Source organism: Ammospiza caudacuta, chromosome 23 (genome assembly GCF_027887145.1).
Source record: "Ammospiza caudacuta isolate bAmmCau1 chromosome 23, bAmmCau1.pri, whole genome shotgun sequence".
Classification (NCBI taxonomy): Eukaryota; Metazoa; Chordata; class Aves; order Passeriformes; family Passerellidae; genus Ammospiza; species Ammospiza caudacuta.
Window position 1 is genome coordinate 6,759,297 of NC_080615.1, and position 12,948 is coordinate 6,772,244.

The window sequence follows — 12,948 nt, forward strand, 5'->3', positions numbered from 1 at the left end:
AACAGGGCACAGGGAGCATCACCTGCAGCTGGGCATTACTCAGGGGGTGGCACAGAGGGGTTTTGAGGGTGTTTGGAGGATCTACGTGAGGTTTTTAGGAATGGAAAATTCATCGCCGAGCTTGGCATGGAGCTCTTAGCACTCCACATGAGAAAGCAAATTGATTATCAACTTCTACTCCATGACTGTGAGAGCTCACAGAATTCACAGAGCTCAAAGAATTCACAGAATTAACTCACACAATCACAGAATCACTGGGTTGGAAGAGACCTTCAAGATCATCGAGTCAAATCCAGCCCCAACCTCTCACCCAGCGCCACATCCAGGCTTTGTTAAACACACCCAGGGATGGGGACTCCACCACCTCCCTCATCCCTGAGAGTTCCCAAAATTCCCCCAAATTCACAGAATTCCCAGAATCACAGAATCACTGGGTTGGAAGAGACCTCAAAGATCATCGAGTCCAACCCAGCCCCAGCACCTGAACTAAACCCTGGCACCCAGTGCCACATCCAGGCTTTGTTAAACACACCCAGGGATGGTGACTCCATCATCTCCATGGGCAGAACACCCCTCATCTATAAAGACCCTTTCTGGAAAAAAACTTTTTCCTAATATCCAACCTAAATTTCCCTTGGCCCAGCTTGAGCTCTGTAAAGGGGATTATTCCCTGCCCAAAGGAAAATAGGGACAGAAAAAAAAAAAAGATATAAGCTGATTATAAACACAATCAGTGAGAGAGATTTATACAACAAGACCTAAGAAAAAATACTCTGAATATTTCCTCACAGAACTTCCAGGAATGAAGGATCCAAGCTCTAGGATTGCAGCTGATGATTTGATTTAAGGATTGGCCACAGGGTGTATTCCTGGTATGCTCCTATCCAATCCAAGAGGAATTTTATCTCCCTCAGGTTTCCCTGTGCTGGAACACTGACTGAAATCAAATGTGAATGAAAAGGAAACTCCATAGAGAGCTTTTGGTACCTGAAATCTTCCAGGTTCCTCTGAACCTCTGGGCAGACTTTATCCTGCATGGTCTGGATGAACTGGCGGTGCAGCTCTTCAGGGAGGAGCTCTGGCCTTCTCCTGTCTGGGAGGCAGAAAATTCACAATTATTCCTCTGGGAACCGCCCCCACCTTCAATAAATCACTTCAATAAAGTCATTAATTAATGAATTAACCCACCCTCTGCCCTTCATTCCCACCCTACCTAATTCCAAGGAGATTTCCTCTGGAACTGGGACCTTCAGGTTCTGCAAAAGGAAAGAAAGGATGGGAGAACCCACAGAGAAACCAGCACCCCAAAAAAACCACACAAATCACTCCAAGAAATTCCCTAAAATGCCAAAATCATCCAAGCTGAGCACCTGAGCAAACCATTTATTGCTGGTTTGAAAAGGGAAGACTCCCATGAATATTTTATCAATTTATCATTTTATCATTTTATCATTATCATTTATCATTTATCACAGGATTATTTAAGATGAACATGGGGTACATAAAGCTCTGATGAAGTTTCTGGGAGTTTAATTCATGACAGCAAAGAATTTTCTCAGCTTTCCAACAGAGACATAACATTTCCCAATGCTTGGAGCAGCCACATCAATACCCACAGCAATTATTAACTAAAAAAAGTAACACAGAAGAGGCAGAACTTGCTGAATTAAATTATTTCTCCTATCAACAACAAATCCCCTGGGATTTACTTGTTACCAGGCACCTGAGGCCATTCATTCCCTGGTAACAAAAATACTCCAAATTTTTATTGCATTTTTACATTTTATGAAGATATTTATTAAACATTATTCTGATTTTGATTTTTAAAACTGTTTCTTTTGGATGGCTTTAACCCTCTTAATTTTTCACAGCTCAGGTGAGTGGAGAAAGGTCAAAGTCAACTTGCTGGATGGGTAAAAATGAGGAAAACAAAAGGAACCTACTGCAGCTCTGTCCAGGAAAAACTGGTAAAACTCCAGGAAAACACGGCGGGTCTCTTTGGAGTTGGTCTGTTTGTACAGGTCTGTGTAAAGGTAGCACAGCTGTGGGGAACAGGAAGGCAAGAAATGAGGTGAAAACCACGAAAACTCCAAATTTCTTTCCAGATTTGAAGGAATTTAGCCGTGCTGGGTTGAAAGCTTTCCCAGCTCCTCAGGGAGGTGCTCTGGAAATGGGGAGAGAGGGAGCTGGGAGAGGAGCACAGAGAGGGCAAAGCTTCCCTGTAGACAGCTGATCCCACACCTTGGGCTGGAATAAGAGGCTTGCAGGAAATAAATAATTATTTGTAAGCAGCCAAATGTAAAGGGAACAGTTATTTTCACAGTTATTTTTGTGTTTCTCTCTATCTGAAATGGAAGGAGCTGGAAGAGGGGAACAGAGAGGGCAAAGCTTCTCTGTAGACAACTGATCCCACACCTTGGGGTGGAATGAGAGGCTTGCAGGAGATAAATAACTATTTGTAAGCAGCCAAACATAGAGAGTAAGTTATTTTCACAGTTATTTTTTTGTTATTTTCTTAATCTGAGCGGGAAGGGGCTGGAAGAGGAGCACAGAGAGGGCAAAATTTCCCTGCAGACAACTGATCTCACACCTTGGGGTGGAATGAGAGACTTTCAGGAGATAAATAACTATTTGTAAGCAGCCAAACATAGAGAGTAAGTTATTTTCACAGTTATTTTTGTGTTATTTTCTTAATCTGAGAGGGAAGGGGCTGGAAGAGGAGCACAGAGAGGGCAAAATTTCCCTGCAGACAACTGATCTCACACCTTGGGGTGGAATGAGAGACTTTCAGGAGATAAATAACTACTTGTAAGCAGCCAAATAGAAATGAATCAATTATTTTTGTGTTTCTCCCTTTATCTGAGGAGATAAATGAGGATTTTTCACCCCAGGCCTGCACAGAGCGTGAGTGCTGCACAAGATCTGGTAAATTCTGGTGAAGATCCCCAAACGTGAGGCAGGGAAGGAACGGCAGAGCTTCTCACCAGCGCTGCAGGATCAAACTGGGACACCACGTGGTGCAGGAGCACGGCCAGGTGAGCCGGGCGGGATTTCAGCAGCTCGATGTTCTGGAAGCAGCTGCACTGCCCATTGATCTGCAGGCACAGGAATCACTGAATTATTCACGAATAGCAGAAATGGCGGCTAAAATAACGCAGGGGGAATATGTGGGAGCTGTGCTGCTGTGGGAAGAATTTGGGGTTTAAGAACAAGTGAAGGATGTGAAATAAATTATAAATAAGTTCAAAATTAATTATAAAATTATATAATTAATTAATTATATATGTGTGTATAAAAATCAATATTAATGAATTAATGATAAAAATATTTTATATAAATATTTAATTAATTATATATAAATAAATTTAAAATTAATTATAAAATTGTATCATTTAATTTTATAATTTAATTATTAAATTAAATCTATGTATATAATTAAACTAAATATTAAATTAAATATCTATAAATATTAAAACATATAATATATATTATATATTATATATTATATATTACATATTTTTATATATATTAAAATATATACAATATTAAAATATATATTAAAAATAAATATATAAATATTAAAATTATACATATAATTATATATATAATTATATATAGATAAATTATAAATTTATATATATGCAATAATTATATATATTATATAGATAAATTAATTATATATAATTAATTATATATATAATATATAATCATTATATAGAGATAAATTATAAAATTATATATATATAAATTTAAAATTTATTATAAAAATATATTATTTAATTTTATAATTTAATTAATTATATATAATTTTTAAAATAATAAATTGAAGTTTGGAGAAGAAAGAAAAATAACAGACCCAGAGATGGATATTTTCATAAATTCCCCAAATATTTCTATTTGGAAAGATCAGCAACAACAGGAATTCCCAAATTCTTATTTCACCATACAAGGAGCACTCAGCAGTTTAGGAACAGGGGAGGAGAATTCTGCTTGGTGGAGGGAAAAAAGGCTCAAAGTCATCCCCACCTGTTGGAATTCAGGACGTCCCTCTGTCTGTCCTGGAGTGCCCAGACCCTGCCAGGGGGCTCAGAGACCCTGGCACAGAGCCCAAAATGCCCCTGTGCGTTTGGTTATGACCCATGGAAAAAATTACCAACCACAAAATTTACAAACCACAAAAATTACCAAGCAACAAAAGTCTAAATAGAATAATAATTAGTTTGTCATGAGGTGAAAAAGAGATTTTTTGGGGATTTAGAATGGGGGTTCAGGGGGGCAGGATGGAGGAATCTGGGCATGTCCAGCCTTTCTCCTTCTTCTTCTTGGCCTCCATCTTCTGCTGGGATGGTGGCACTTTGGGATTGGTTTAGAGTAGAAGCTCACTGTCTAACACAGGTGATAGGGATTGGGAAGTAATTGTAAATATTGTACAGGTAGTTTTTAGTATAAAAAGATAACACTGCTCTGAGGGTGTCAGAGTGCCTCTGTCTGACCTGCTGAACGGACCTCAGCAGGCCAGAGAAAGAATTTTATAGATAAGAAACAATAAACAACCTTGAGAGTGGAACTGAAGAGCTCTGACTCCTCCTTTGCCTGCTGGGCTGGGAAAAGAGACTTTCTAACACAACTCAGGGTCTCTGTGAGCAGAAGAAGCCCCACGACTCACCTGCTCCTGCTCAGTGTCAAAATCATCATCCTCTGCTCCGATGATCTGAGTCCCCACCCGGGACAGGGGACTGCCAACACTGCACTGCGAGTCCTGGGGAGAGAAGGAGAAAAGCACAACCTTGGCATTGTCCCTCACAGGGAAACCTGGAGAGGTTCTGATCATTGTCCCTCACAGGGAAACCTGGAGAGGTTCTGATCATTGTCCCTCACAGGGAAACCTGGAGATGCTCTGATCATTGTCCCTCACAGGGAAACCTGGAGAGGTTCTGATCATTGTCCCTCACAGGGAAACCTGGAGAGGTTCTGATCATTGTCCCTCACAGGGAAACCTGGAGATCCTCTGATCATTGTCCCTCACAGGGAAACCTGGAGAGGTTCTGATCATTGTCCCTCACAGGGAAACCTGGAGATGCTCTGATCATCATAACTCTGCAAAAACTCCACCTTAAATGCCCCTCCAAAAATCCAAATATTCCCAAAGATCAAATCAGGTGCATCAAGAGCAGCTGCAGCCAGTGCCCAGTGCCATCCCTGCACAGAGGGGAAATGTGGCTTTGGGAGGAGGGCAAGGAGAACCCAGGAGTCATGCCAAGGGTGATGATGGGTTCAGACAGCTCTGCCCTTCCTCTGAGCTCCACTTGTAGCCCTGCAGGTCCCAAATGAGTGAATATCCTCAAAAACAGGGCTGGGCTCATGACAAAACATGTGCAAGTGCTCTCCTTGCAGGCCCAGCTGTTTCGCTGCTGATCAGGTATTTCTCACCCTGCTCTTCAGCTCCATAAACATTTACTCAGCCAATGAACTTTCCCTGCACCACTTTAATTGCATTTTATTTTCTAAAGCAAAGTTCAGGCATGCTCCATTTAGAAAGCGAGGGAAAACTGCAAGATTTTAATGGGACTGTTAGAGGAGGTGCTGTTCGGACATTTGATGCTTTGTACTCACAGTGTCTTGAAGCTCAGCCTTTTCTGGGCTCTCATCTGAATAAATCCTCTCCTTCAGGCCACTGCGAGGGCTCTGGGAAAGAGGGAAGTGCAGTTCTGGTAAGTACCAGCAGATCCAGGGAAGGGAGAACTGCACTGGGCACTCTGTCAGCCACAGCAGCCAAAAACTTCTCCTTTCTCACAGGAAAAGGAGGTGTGAAAAACCAGAGTAAAATCTGTGCCTATATGCACAGTTAAACAAAAAAACCCCAAAACTGGAGTGAATGCAGAAGTTTGGGTCAGAAATCTGGCGACAGCAGAGCTGTAAAATCCCCAGCCCTTGGCTTTTTCCTTGCTCTCTCCACCTTTTCTCACAGCTCAGCTCTCTTCTCCCATCTGCCAGAAATGCTCTAGCTCAGGAAGCCCAGCAGGGCCTTATTTGCAAAACCCACGTGCTGCTGGCTCATCTTCAGTGTGCCCAAAGGTTTTTCCAGCTCAGGCTGCTGCTTTCCAGCCTGGCTTTTCCCCATCTGCAGAACTCTTCCCACTCCCAAAGGTTTCTTTCACCCCTGATCCTTAATTTTCTCAGAGCTGGATGGAAAAGCTGGAATGTTGGGTGTGCCAATCACCTGCACTGATCAAATTCCATCCCAAAACCGACAGCATGATGATTATTAGGAAGATAATTATGAATTTTGTTGTTGCATTTATTAAACACAAGCACTGAGGGGGATCTGGTCAGATTTGCAATGTTTCAAAACAGAGCTGGGGATGCTCCATCTCACCCACCTCCCTTTCACTTCCAACTGCTGGGACAAATTTAGCTCCCACATCCTTAAGTTAATCAACAAACTCAGGCCAAATCCAAGCAGAGAGTCTCAATTCCCCTGCACTAATCAGAGAGTGGCTTAATTAAGGATCAGGCACCAAGGGAGAGCACACAGATGGATAAATCATGAGTGAGCACACCAGGAGCCTGGGCTGGAGCAGGAATTGAAGCTGATTTGGTGGAGGGAAGGATCTTTCCCACTCTCAGGGCAAGCTTGGGTCTGAGTCACAGTGCTGCAGTTGGAATATTCCCTTCAAAGATGCTCTAATGAGTTTAGAGAAACACACTGGCATCCATCTTTGTCTGGTTACAGGGATTAATGCCAGGACAATCTAATCCTGGACAAAACCCCCCCATTTATCCTCTCCCAGTCTCTAACACCAATCCAATAGAACAGGGAAATGTTTTCCCTATGAAAATCTTTTCAGACTCACATCAGCAATGTCACTGTTGGGTCTGGAGGGGCTGTCACCACTGAAATCCAGTTTGCTGCCACTGTCCCCACTCTCTGCCTCGCCCTCGCTGATCTGCAGCGACTCTGACACAGATCTGGAGGACAGGACTCCATCCTGCAGAGATGAAAGCAGAGTATTTCAAGAGATCATCCTTAAAAATCAACTCCTTCAAAAGCCAGGCAGCTCACATTACTCATAAAACCTTTAATTTATCTAGAAAAGGCTGCAGTGCTTTTCTAAGAGAAAACAACCACACCAAATTTTCAGCACTTTTAACACAGGGGAAAAGGGGAAAATGACACAGCCTAAATTCTTTTCTTTTTCAAAAGTGAAAACAAAATTGTTTAAAAAGCTTCCAAGAATGACTTAATGGGTGTATTTTAAGTTGCACTGACAGATAATAAACACATCATTGCTTGCACTTGTTCCTTAAAGCAGGTTTTTCAGAGATGAGAGCCCAGTGCAAAATGCACTCCACATTAAGATGACAGCACCAACTTCAAATCCCAGCTGCAGAGGGAGCAGCCTGCCTGTCCCAGCAACTGCAGCTTGGGAAGACTGGACAGAGCTAGAGAATAAAGCAGGGATTTATTAAAAGGATCTCCTCAATGGATCCACCTTGGGCAGCACAAGAGCCCAGCCAGGGCTGCACCCAAGATGAACCAAAATGGTCAAAAAATGAACCCAAAATGAACCCAAATGGCCCCAAAATGAACCCAAGATGACCCAAAATGGCCCCAAAATGCACGAGCGCTCCCGGGGTCTCTCCCTGGGATCAGCTCTGCTCCGTTTGCACCTTGCAGTTCATTGTCCCATTCCAGCTTTAGCCCAGGCAGTCCCACCCTGCTTGTTTTTCTCTCTGCAGCCCACGGGGTTTGTGCTCCTGGGCTGAGATTTGGATCATTTGTCCTTGGTGCCCAGCTGGAGCAGGAATTGTTTTGTTTCCCTGCTCTGTGCCCAGAGCTCAGCATCCCCTGATGTGAACCCAGACCCACACACTAAATGAGCACAGAATGTGAAAATTACAAAACCCAAAACCTGAGGCATCCTCAGAGCAGCATGAACCCCCTGGATCATGCCTGGGAGCCCTCCCCAGAGCAGGCTGAGCCCAAATTACCTGGGTGCAGCCCGTGGCCTTGGAGAGCTGCTCCTGCAGCTGAGGAATGTGTTTCTTTGCCTCCTGGATCTCCTTGAGCAGGCGGGTGGACGGGGTCCGGCTGTACTCCTCCTGCAGGTCCTGCAAAGGAATTGTTTGTGTCTTTTAAATTAACACCTGTACACCCAAAGAGCTGCCACACAGAGTCTGTTTTGCTCTGACAATAAATTAATGATAATTAAATTAACAAATAACAGATAATAAATGAAGTCTGGTTTACTCTGATAATAAATTAAATTAACAACCCCTCTTTGCATCACTTCCCCCAGGTCTCTCCAGCCTGCACAACTCCAGTACCTGCAGCCTCTCCTGCTCCTTCTGGAGCATCTTCCTCAGAATCTCCACCTTCTGGTTGTGGACAATGTTATTCTCCTCCTAGAAGTACAGAGAGATTAAGGTTGGGCTTTTTGGGCAGAAAAGCAAAATGGACATGCACATTTTTCACCCACTTCTTACAAACAGGCTCTGAAAATCTCTGTGAGAAGCAATTCAAATTTCCAACCCTATTCTATGTATTCTTTCTTAATTTTGAACAGCTATAACAGTATAAAAATTGTATTTCTATTATCTCAGATAGAACTGCATATTTTTACTTGCAAATTTTCAGATCTCAGATAGAGCTGCAAAATCTCAGATAGAACTGCAAATTTTTACTTGCAAATTTTCAGATCTCAGATAAAGCTGCAAAATCTCAGATAGAACTGCAAATTTTTACTTGCATTTTCTTAAGTGAAGAAATACCCACAGACAGGACAACAGGAATTCCCAAATTCTTACTTCACCATACAAGGAGCACTCAGCAGTTTAGGAACAGGGGAAGAGAATTCTGCTTGGTGGAGGGAAAAAAGGCTAAAAGTCATCCCCACCTGCTCCTGCTCAGTGTCAAAATCATCATCCTCTGCTCCAAATTTCCAAACCTATCCTGGGTATTCTTTCTTAATTTTGAACAGCTCTAACAGTATAAAAACTTGTATTTCTATTATCTCAGATAGAACTGCATATTTTTACTGGAAAATTTTCAGATCTCAGATAGAACTGCAAAATCTCAGATAGAACTGCAAAGTTTAACTTGCATTTTAATTACCCACACACAGGACAACAGGAATCCCATTTCCAAATTCTTATTTCACCATACAAGGAGCACTCAGCAGTTTAGGAACAGGGGAAGAGAATTCTGCTTGGTGGAGGGAAAAAAGGCTAAAAGTCATCCCCACCTGCTCCTGCTCAGTGTCAAAATCATCATCATCCTCTGCTCCAATGATCTGAGTCCCCACTTGGGACAGGGGAGCTCCAACACTGGGCTGGGAAATATCCCAATGCCAATTTGAAGTGTAAAAAAATAAAAATTCAGGCCAAAACCCCCCGAGTCCATTTCTCCACCTTACCCCCATGAGCACTGGGCTGGTGATCCTCTCTGCATTCCCTGACGTGCCAGGCGAGTGGGGGGATGCCATGATGGGAGGCATATGCCCAAAAGCTGCCAGCTCCACGTCAGAATCCGCCAGGGGGATCTGGGGCGACCCTGGAGGGCGCCCCTGGACAGTGAGAGCTACATAGGAACCCGCTGTGGGGACACAAGGACAGGCACAGGTCACACACACACACACGGGGACACTGCCGTGATTCTTGATGTCCCTCACCCTGCAGACACAACTCACACCATTCCTCCCCCAAGCTGAGCCTGAGAGCGCTGCCTGCTTCAGAAATTCCAGATATTCCCAAAACTTCCGTGAGAATCAGCCCTCACAAAGCAAGCAGCCAAATTTCCAACCCGGCAGGTTAAATTTGCAGTGCACACGCACAAAATAAACCAGCAGCATCTCCTTCCTCATGGAAGAAAATCCACCAGGAAGGAATTTCTTGTCGTGCTATGCAGGCATCACACAGCAGTGCACAGTAAGTGCTGCATAGCTGTGGTATTTAAGAGATACCACATTTAAGAAAATCTAAGTGTTTAAGAAAATATCTCCTTCCTCATAGAAGAAAATCCACCAGGAAGGAATTTCTTGTCGTGCTATGCGGGCATCACACAACAGTGCACAGTAAGTGTCTGCCCAGCTGTGGTGTTTAAGGTGGAAATATCTCCTTCCTCATGGAAGAAAATCCTCCACGAACATATTTCACACAGAAATCACACTAAATGCCTGCCCAGCTGTTGTATTTAAGGTGGAAATATCTCCTTCATCACAGCAGAAAATCCACCAGGAAGGAATTTCTTGTAGTGCTACGCAGGCATCAGACAGAAACGCACAGTAAGTGCTGCACAGCTGTGGTATTTTAGGTGAATTAATTTTTTAGAAAAAAATCCACCAGGAAGGTGTTTCCTGTAGAGCTGTGCAGGCATCACACAGAAATCACACTAAGTGCCTGCCCAGTTGTGGTATTTAAGTTGAAAATATCTCCTTCCTCATACAAGAAAATCAACCAGGAAGGAATTTCTTGTAGTGCCATGCAGGCATCACAGCAATGCACAGTAAGTGCTGCACAGCTGTGGTATTTAATCCAATTTAATTAATTTATTTCACCTTAATTAAGGTGAAAATATCTCCTTCTTCATAGAAGAAAATCCACCAGGAACATATTTCCTGCAGAGCTGTGCAGACATCACACAGAAATCACACTAAGTGCCTGCCCAGTTGTGGTATTTAAGTTGAAAATATCTCCTTCCTTATAGAAGAAAATCCACCAAGAACATATTTCCTGCAGTGCTGTGCAGGTATCACACAGAAATCACACTAAGTGCTGCCCAGCTGTGGGATTTAAGGTGAAAATAAAGCACCCAGGCAAGGTTTGGTGGCAATTCCAACATTAAGTTAAGGAGAAGCTACAGGAGAATGTATCAGCTTACATTCAGGATGTCAAAACCATTTCAATTTCACTTCCCTGTTTCACACACTCCTTGATCTCTCAGCATTGGCCTCACCCTTGGCAGGGCCCTTAAAATGATGCCTGTCACACTTTGAAGGTGACAAGAGCCACCTTTACTTACACTTGATCAGCTTGACCACCTCCAAATGGTTCGAGTGCGTTACCAGAGTCCCGTTCACCTGGCAGGGAGCAGAGAAAATTCAGTGTTTGCCTCCCGGTTTCCAAGCAATTCCACACATTCCAGAAGAACAGCAGCATTTTCTTCTCCTCCATCTCCATTACTGCCTCTTTCAAGACATTACCAGATAAATTATTTATCCTTCTAACAGTTTATCTCAGTGAGCAGAGCTCTGCAAAAGGAAAGCTCTGAAAGAACTCAAGCAGGCTGACAAACAAAAAAAGGGCAATCCATCTCTGCCTGGGCAGGAAAACAACAGGGTAGCTAATTTAATTCATTAATTTCAATGCCTGCTTGCAGTCCCAGCTCCATCTGTGTCAGGAGCTGCTGCAGCATTTTGCAGCAATAGTTTACAGAGTCTTTTAAGTCACTGACTTGATTTCTTACTTGCTTGGGACTAAAAAAGAACATGGATGTGGGAGCAGTTAGGGGAGAAAACAACAATTCAGGCAGGCTGTTTATTTACAGATCATTATTAACAACTCTGCTTTGCTTCTCTTCCCTGCCATTTCTGGTTTTATTGTATTTGTGATATTTGAGCCTGGCAGGATGCAGAATTTGTCCATAAAATTCTGAAATGAGGATCTGGAGGAGAGTCAGAACACTGGAGCTTAGACCATTCCTAATGCAAACAAATCAATGTTTTGGGTTTTTTTCAGAAAAAGAGCTCATTTAGGACAAAGGAGCTATTTCTCTCCCCATTTCAAAGTCCTTACCTTGATAATTCTATCACCTGTCTGCACTCCAGCCCGCATGGCTGCTCCATCTGGAGAGACAAGAAATCACTCAGTTCCCGTTTCAGTACAATCATTTAGAGCAAAAATGGTTTTATGACTTCTGTAAAACATGCAAAATACTCCTGCACTCAGCCAAGCTTCCTCTCTCAGTAAAATCTCTGGGTCTAGAGCAGTTTTGCTTTCACCTGGCACTGGATCCCACCATGTCCCATGGAGCCATTTCCTCCCCTGGGATGCTCCAAACCCACCAGATCCCAGATAAACCAGGGTGGAAAAGACCTTTGAGATCACCACAGAATGATCAAAGATGTCAGCTCCAAACCCACCAGATCCCAGATAAACCAGGGTGGAAAAGACCTTTGAGATCACCAAGTCCACCCTGTGACCTGACACCTCCTCATCCCCTAAACCATGGCACCAGTGCCACGTCCAGTCTTGTTTTAATCACATCCAAGGATGGTGACTCCAACACCTCCCTGGGCAGGTGATTCCAGTGCCCAATCCCTCTTCCAGTGAAGAATTTTCCCTTGATGTCCAACCTAAACTTCCCCTGGCACAGCTTAGGGCTGTGTCCTCTCATTCCCTCAGTGGCTGAAGATTGAGAGGAATAAACTCACTGCTCAACCCTGACCTTGCACATCCCTTCCCAAGCTGCAGCAGGAATCTGGGAGTTTTCTGCCCCAGCTCAGAGCCATTTCCAGGAGTTTGGAAGTTTTCTGCTCCAGCTCAGAGCAATTTTCAGGATGTCCTGGCAGGTTTGGGGGCTGCTCTCACCTTCCTTGACAGCAAAAGCAGCGCCACATCCCTTCCCAAACTGCAGCCACCCCACCTGGAGTGTTTGGGAGTTTTCTGCTGCAGCTCACAGCCATTTCCAGGAGTCTGGGAGTCTTCTGCCCCCTCTCAGAGCCATTTCCAGGAGTTTGCAAGTTTTCTGCTCCAGCTCAGAGCAACTTTCAGGATGTCCTGGCAGGTTTGGGGGCTGCTCTCACCTTCCTTGACACTGAAAGCAGTGCCACATCCCTCCCCAAACTGCAGCCACCCCACCTGGCAGGAACCTGGCAGTTTTCTGCTCCAGCTCACAGCCATTTCCAGGAGTTTGGGAGTTTTCTGCCCCAGCTCAGAGCCATTTCCAGG

General features: G+C 43.7%; 1 protein-coding gene across 2 annotated transcripts in view; it reads right to left on the reverse strand.

Annotated features, from left to right (window-relative positions):
- The window catches only part of ARHGEF12 (Rho guanine nucleotide exchange factor 12), an 87,549-nt gene that overhangs the window by 25,540 nt on the left and 49,061 nt on the right, over window positions 1-12,948 (reverse strand). For both annotated transcript variants that reach the window (XM_058818943.1, XM_058818942.1), the window contains 12 exons: window positions 11,794-11,843; window positions 11,021-11,078; window positions 9,417-9,595; window positions 8,329-8,406; window positions 7,993-8,112; window positions 6,855-6,989; window positions 5,614-5,685; window positions 4,667-4,759; window positions 2,985-3,095; window positions 1,944-2,042; window positions 1,214-1,256; window positions 988-1,093 (listed from right to left, as the gene is read on the reverse strand). In XM_058818943.1, coding sequence (XP_058674926.1) covers window positions 988-1,093; window positions 1,214-1,256; window positions 1,944-2,042; window positions 2,985-3,095; window positions 4,667-4,759; window positions 5,614-5,685; window positions 6,855-6,989; window positions 7,993-8,112; window positions 8,329-8,406; window positions 9,417-9,595; window positions 11,021-11,078; window positions 11,794-11,843 — 1,144 coding nt within the window. The remainder of the gene's footprint in view (window positions 1-987; window positions 1,094-1,213; window positions 1,257-1,943; window positions 2,043-2,984; window positions 3,096-4,666; window positions 4,760-5,613; window positions 5,686-6,854; window positions 6,990-7,992; window positions 8,113-8,328; window positions 8,407-9,416; window positions 9,596-11,020; window positions 11,079-11,793; window positions 11,844-12,948) is intronic.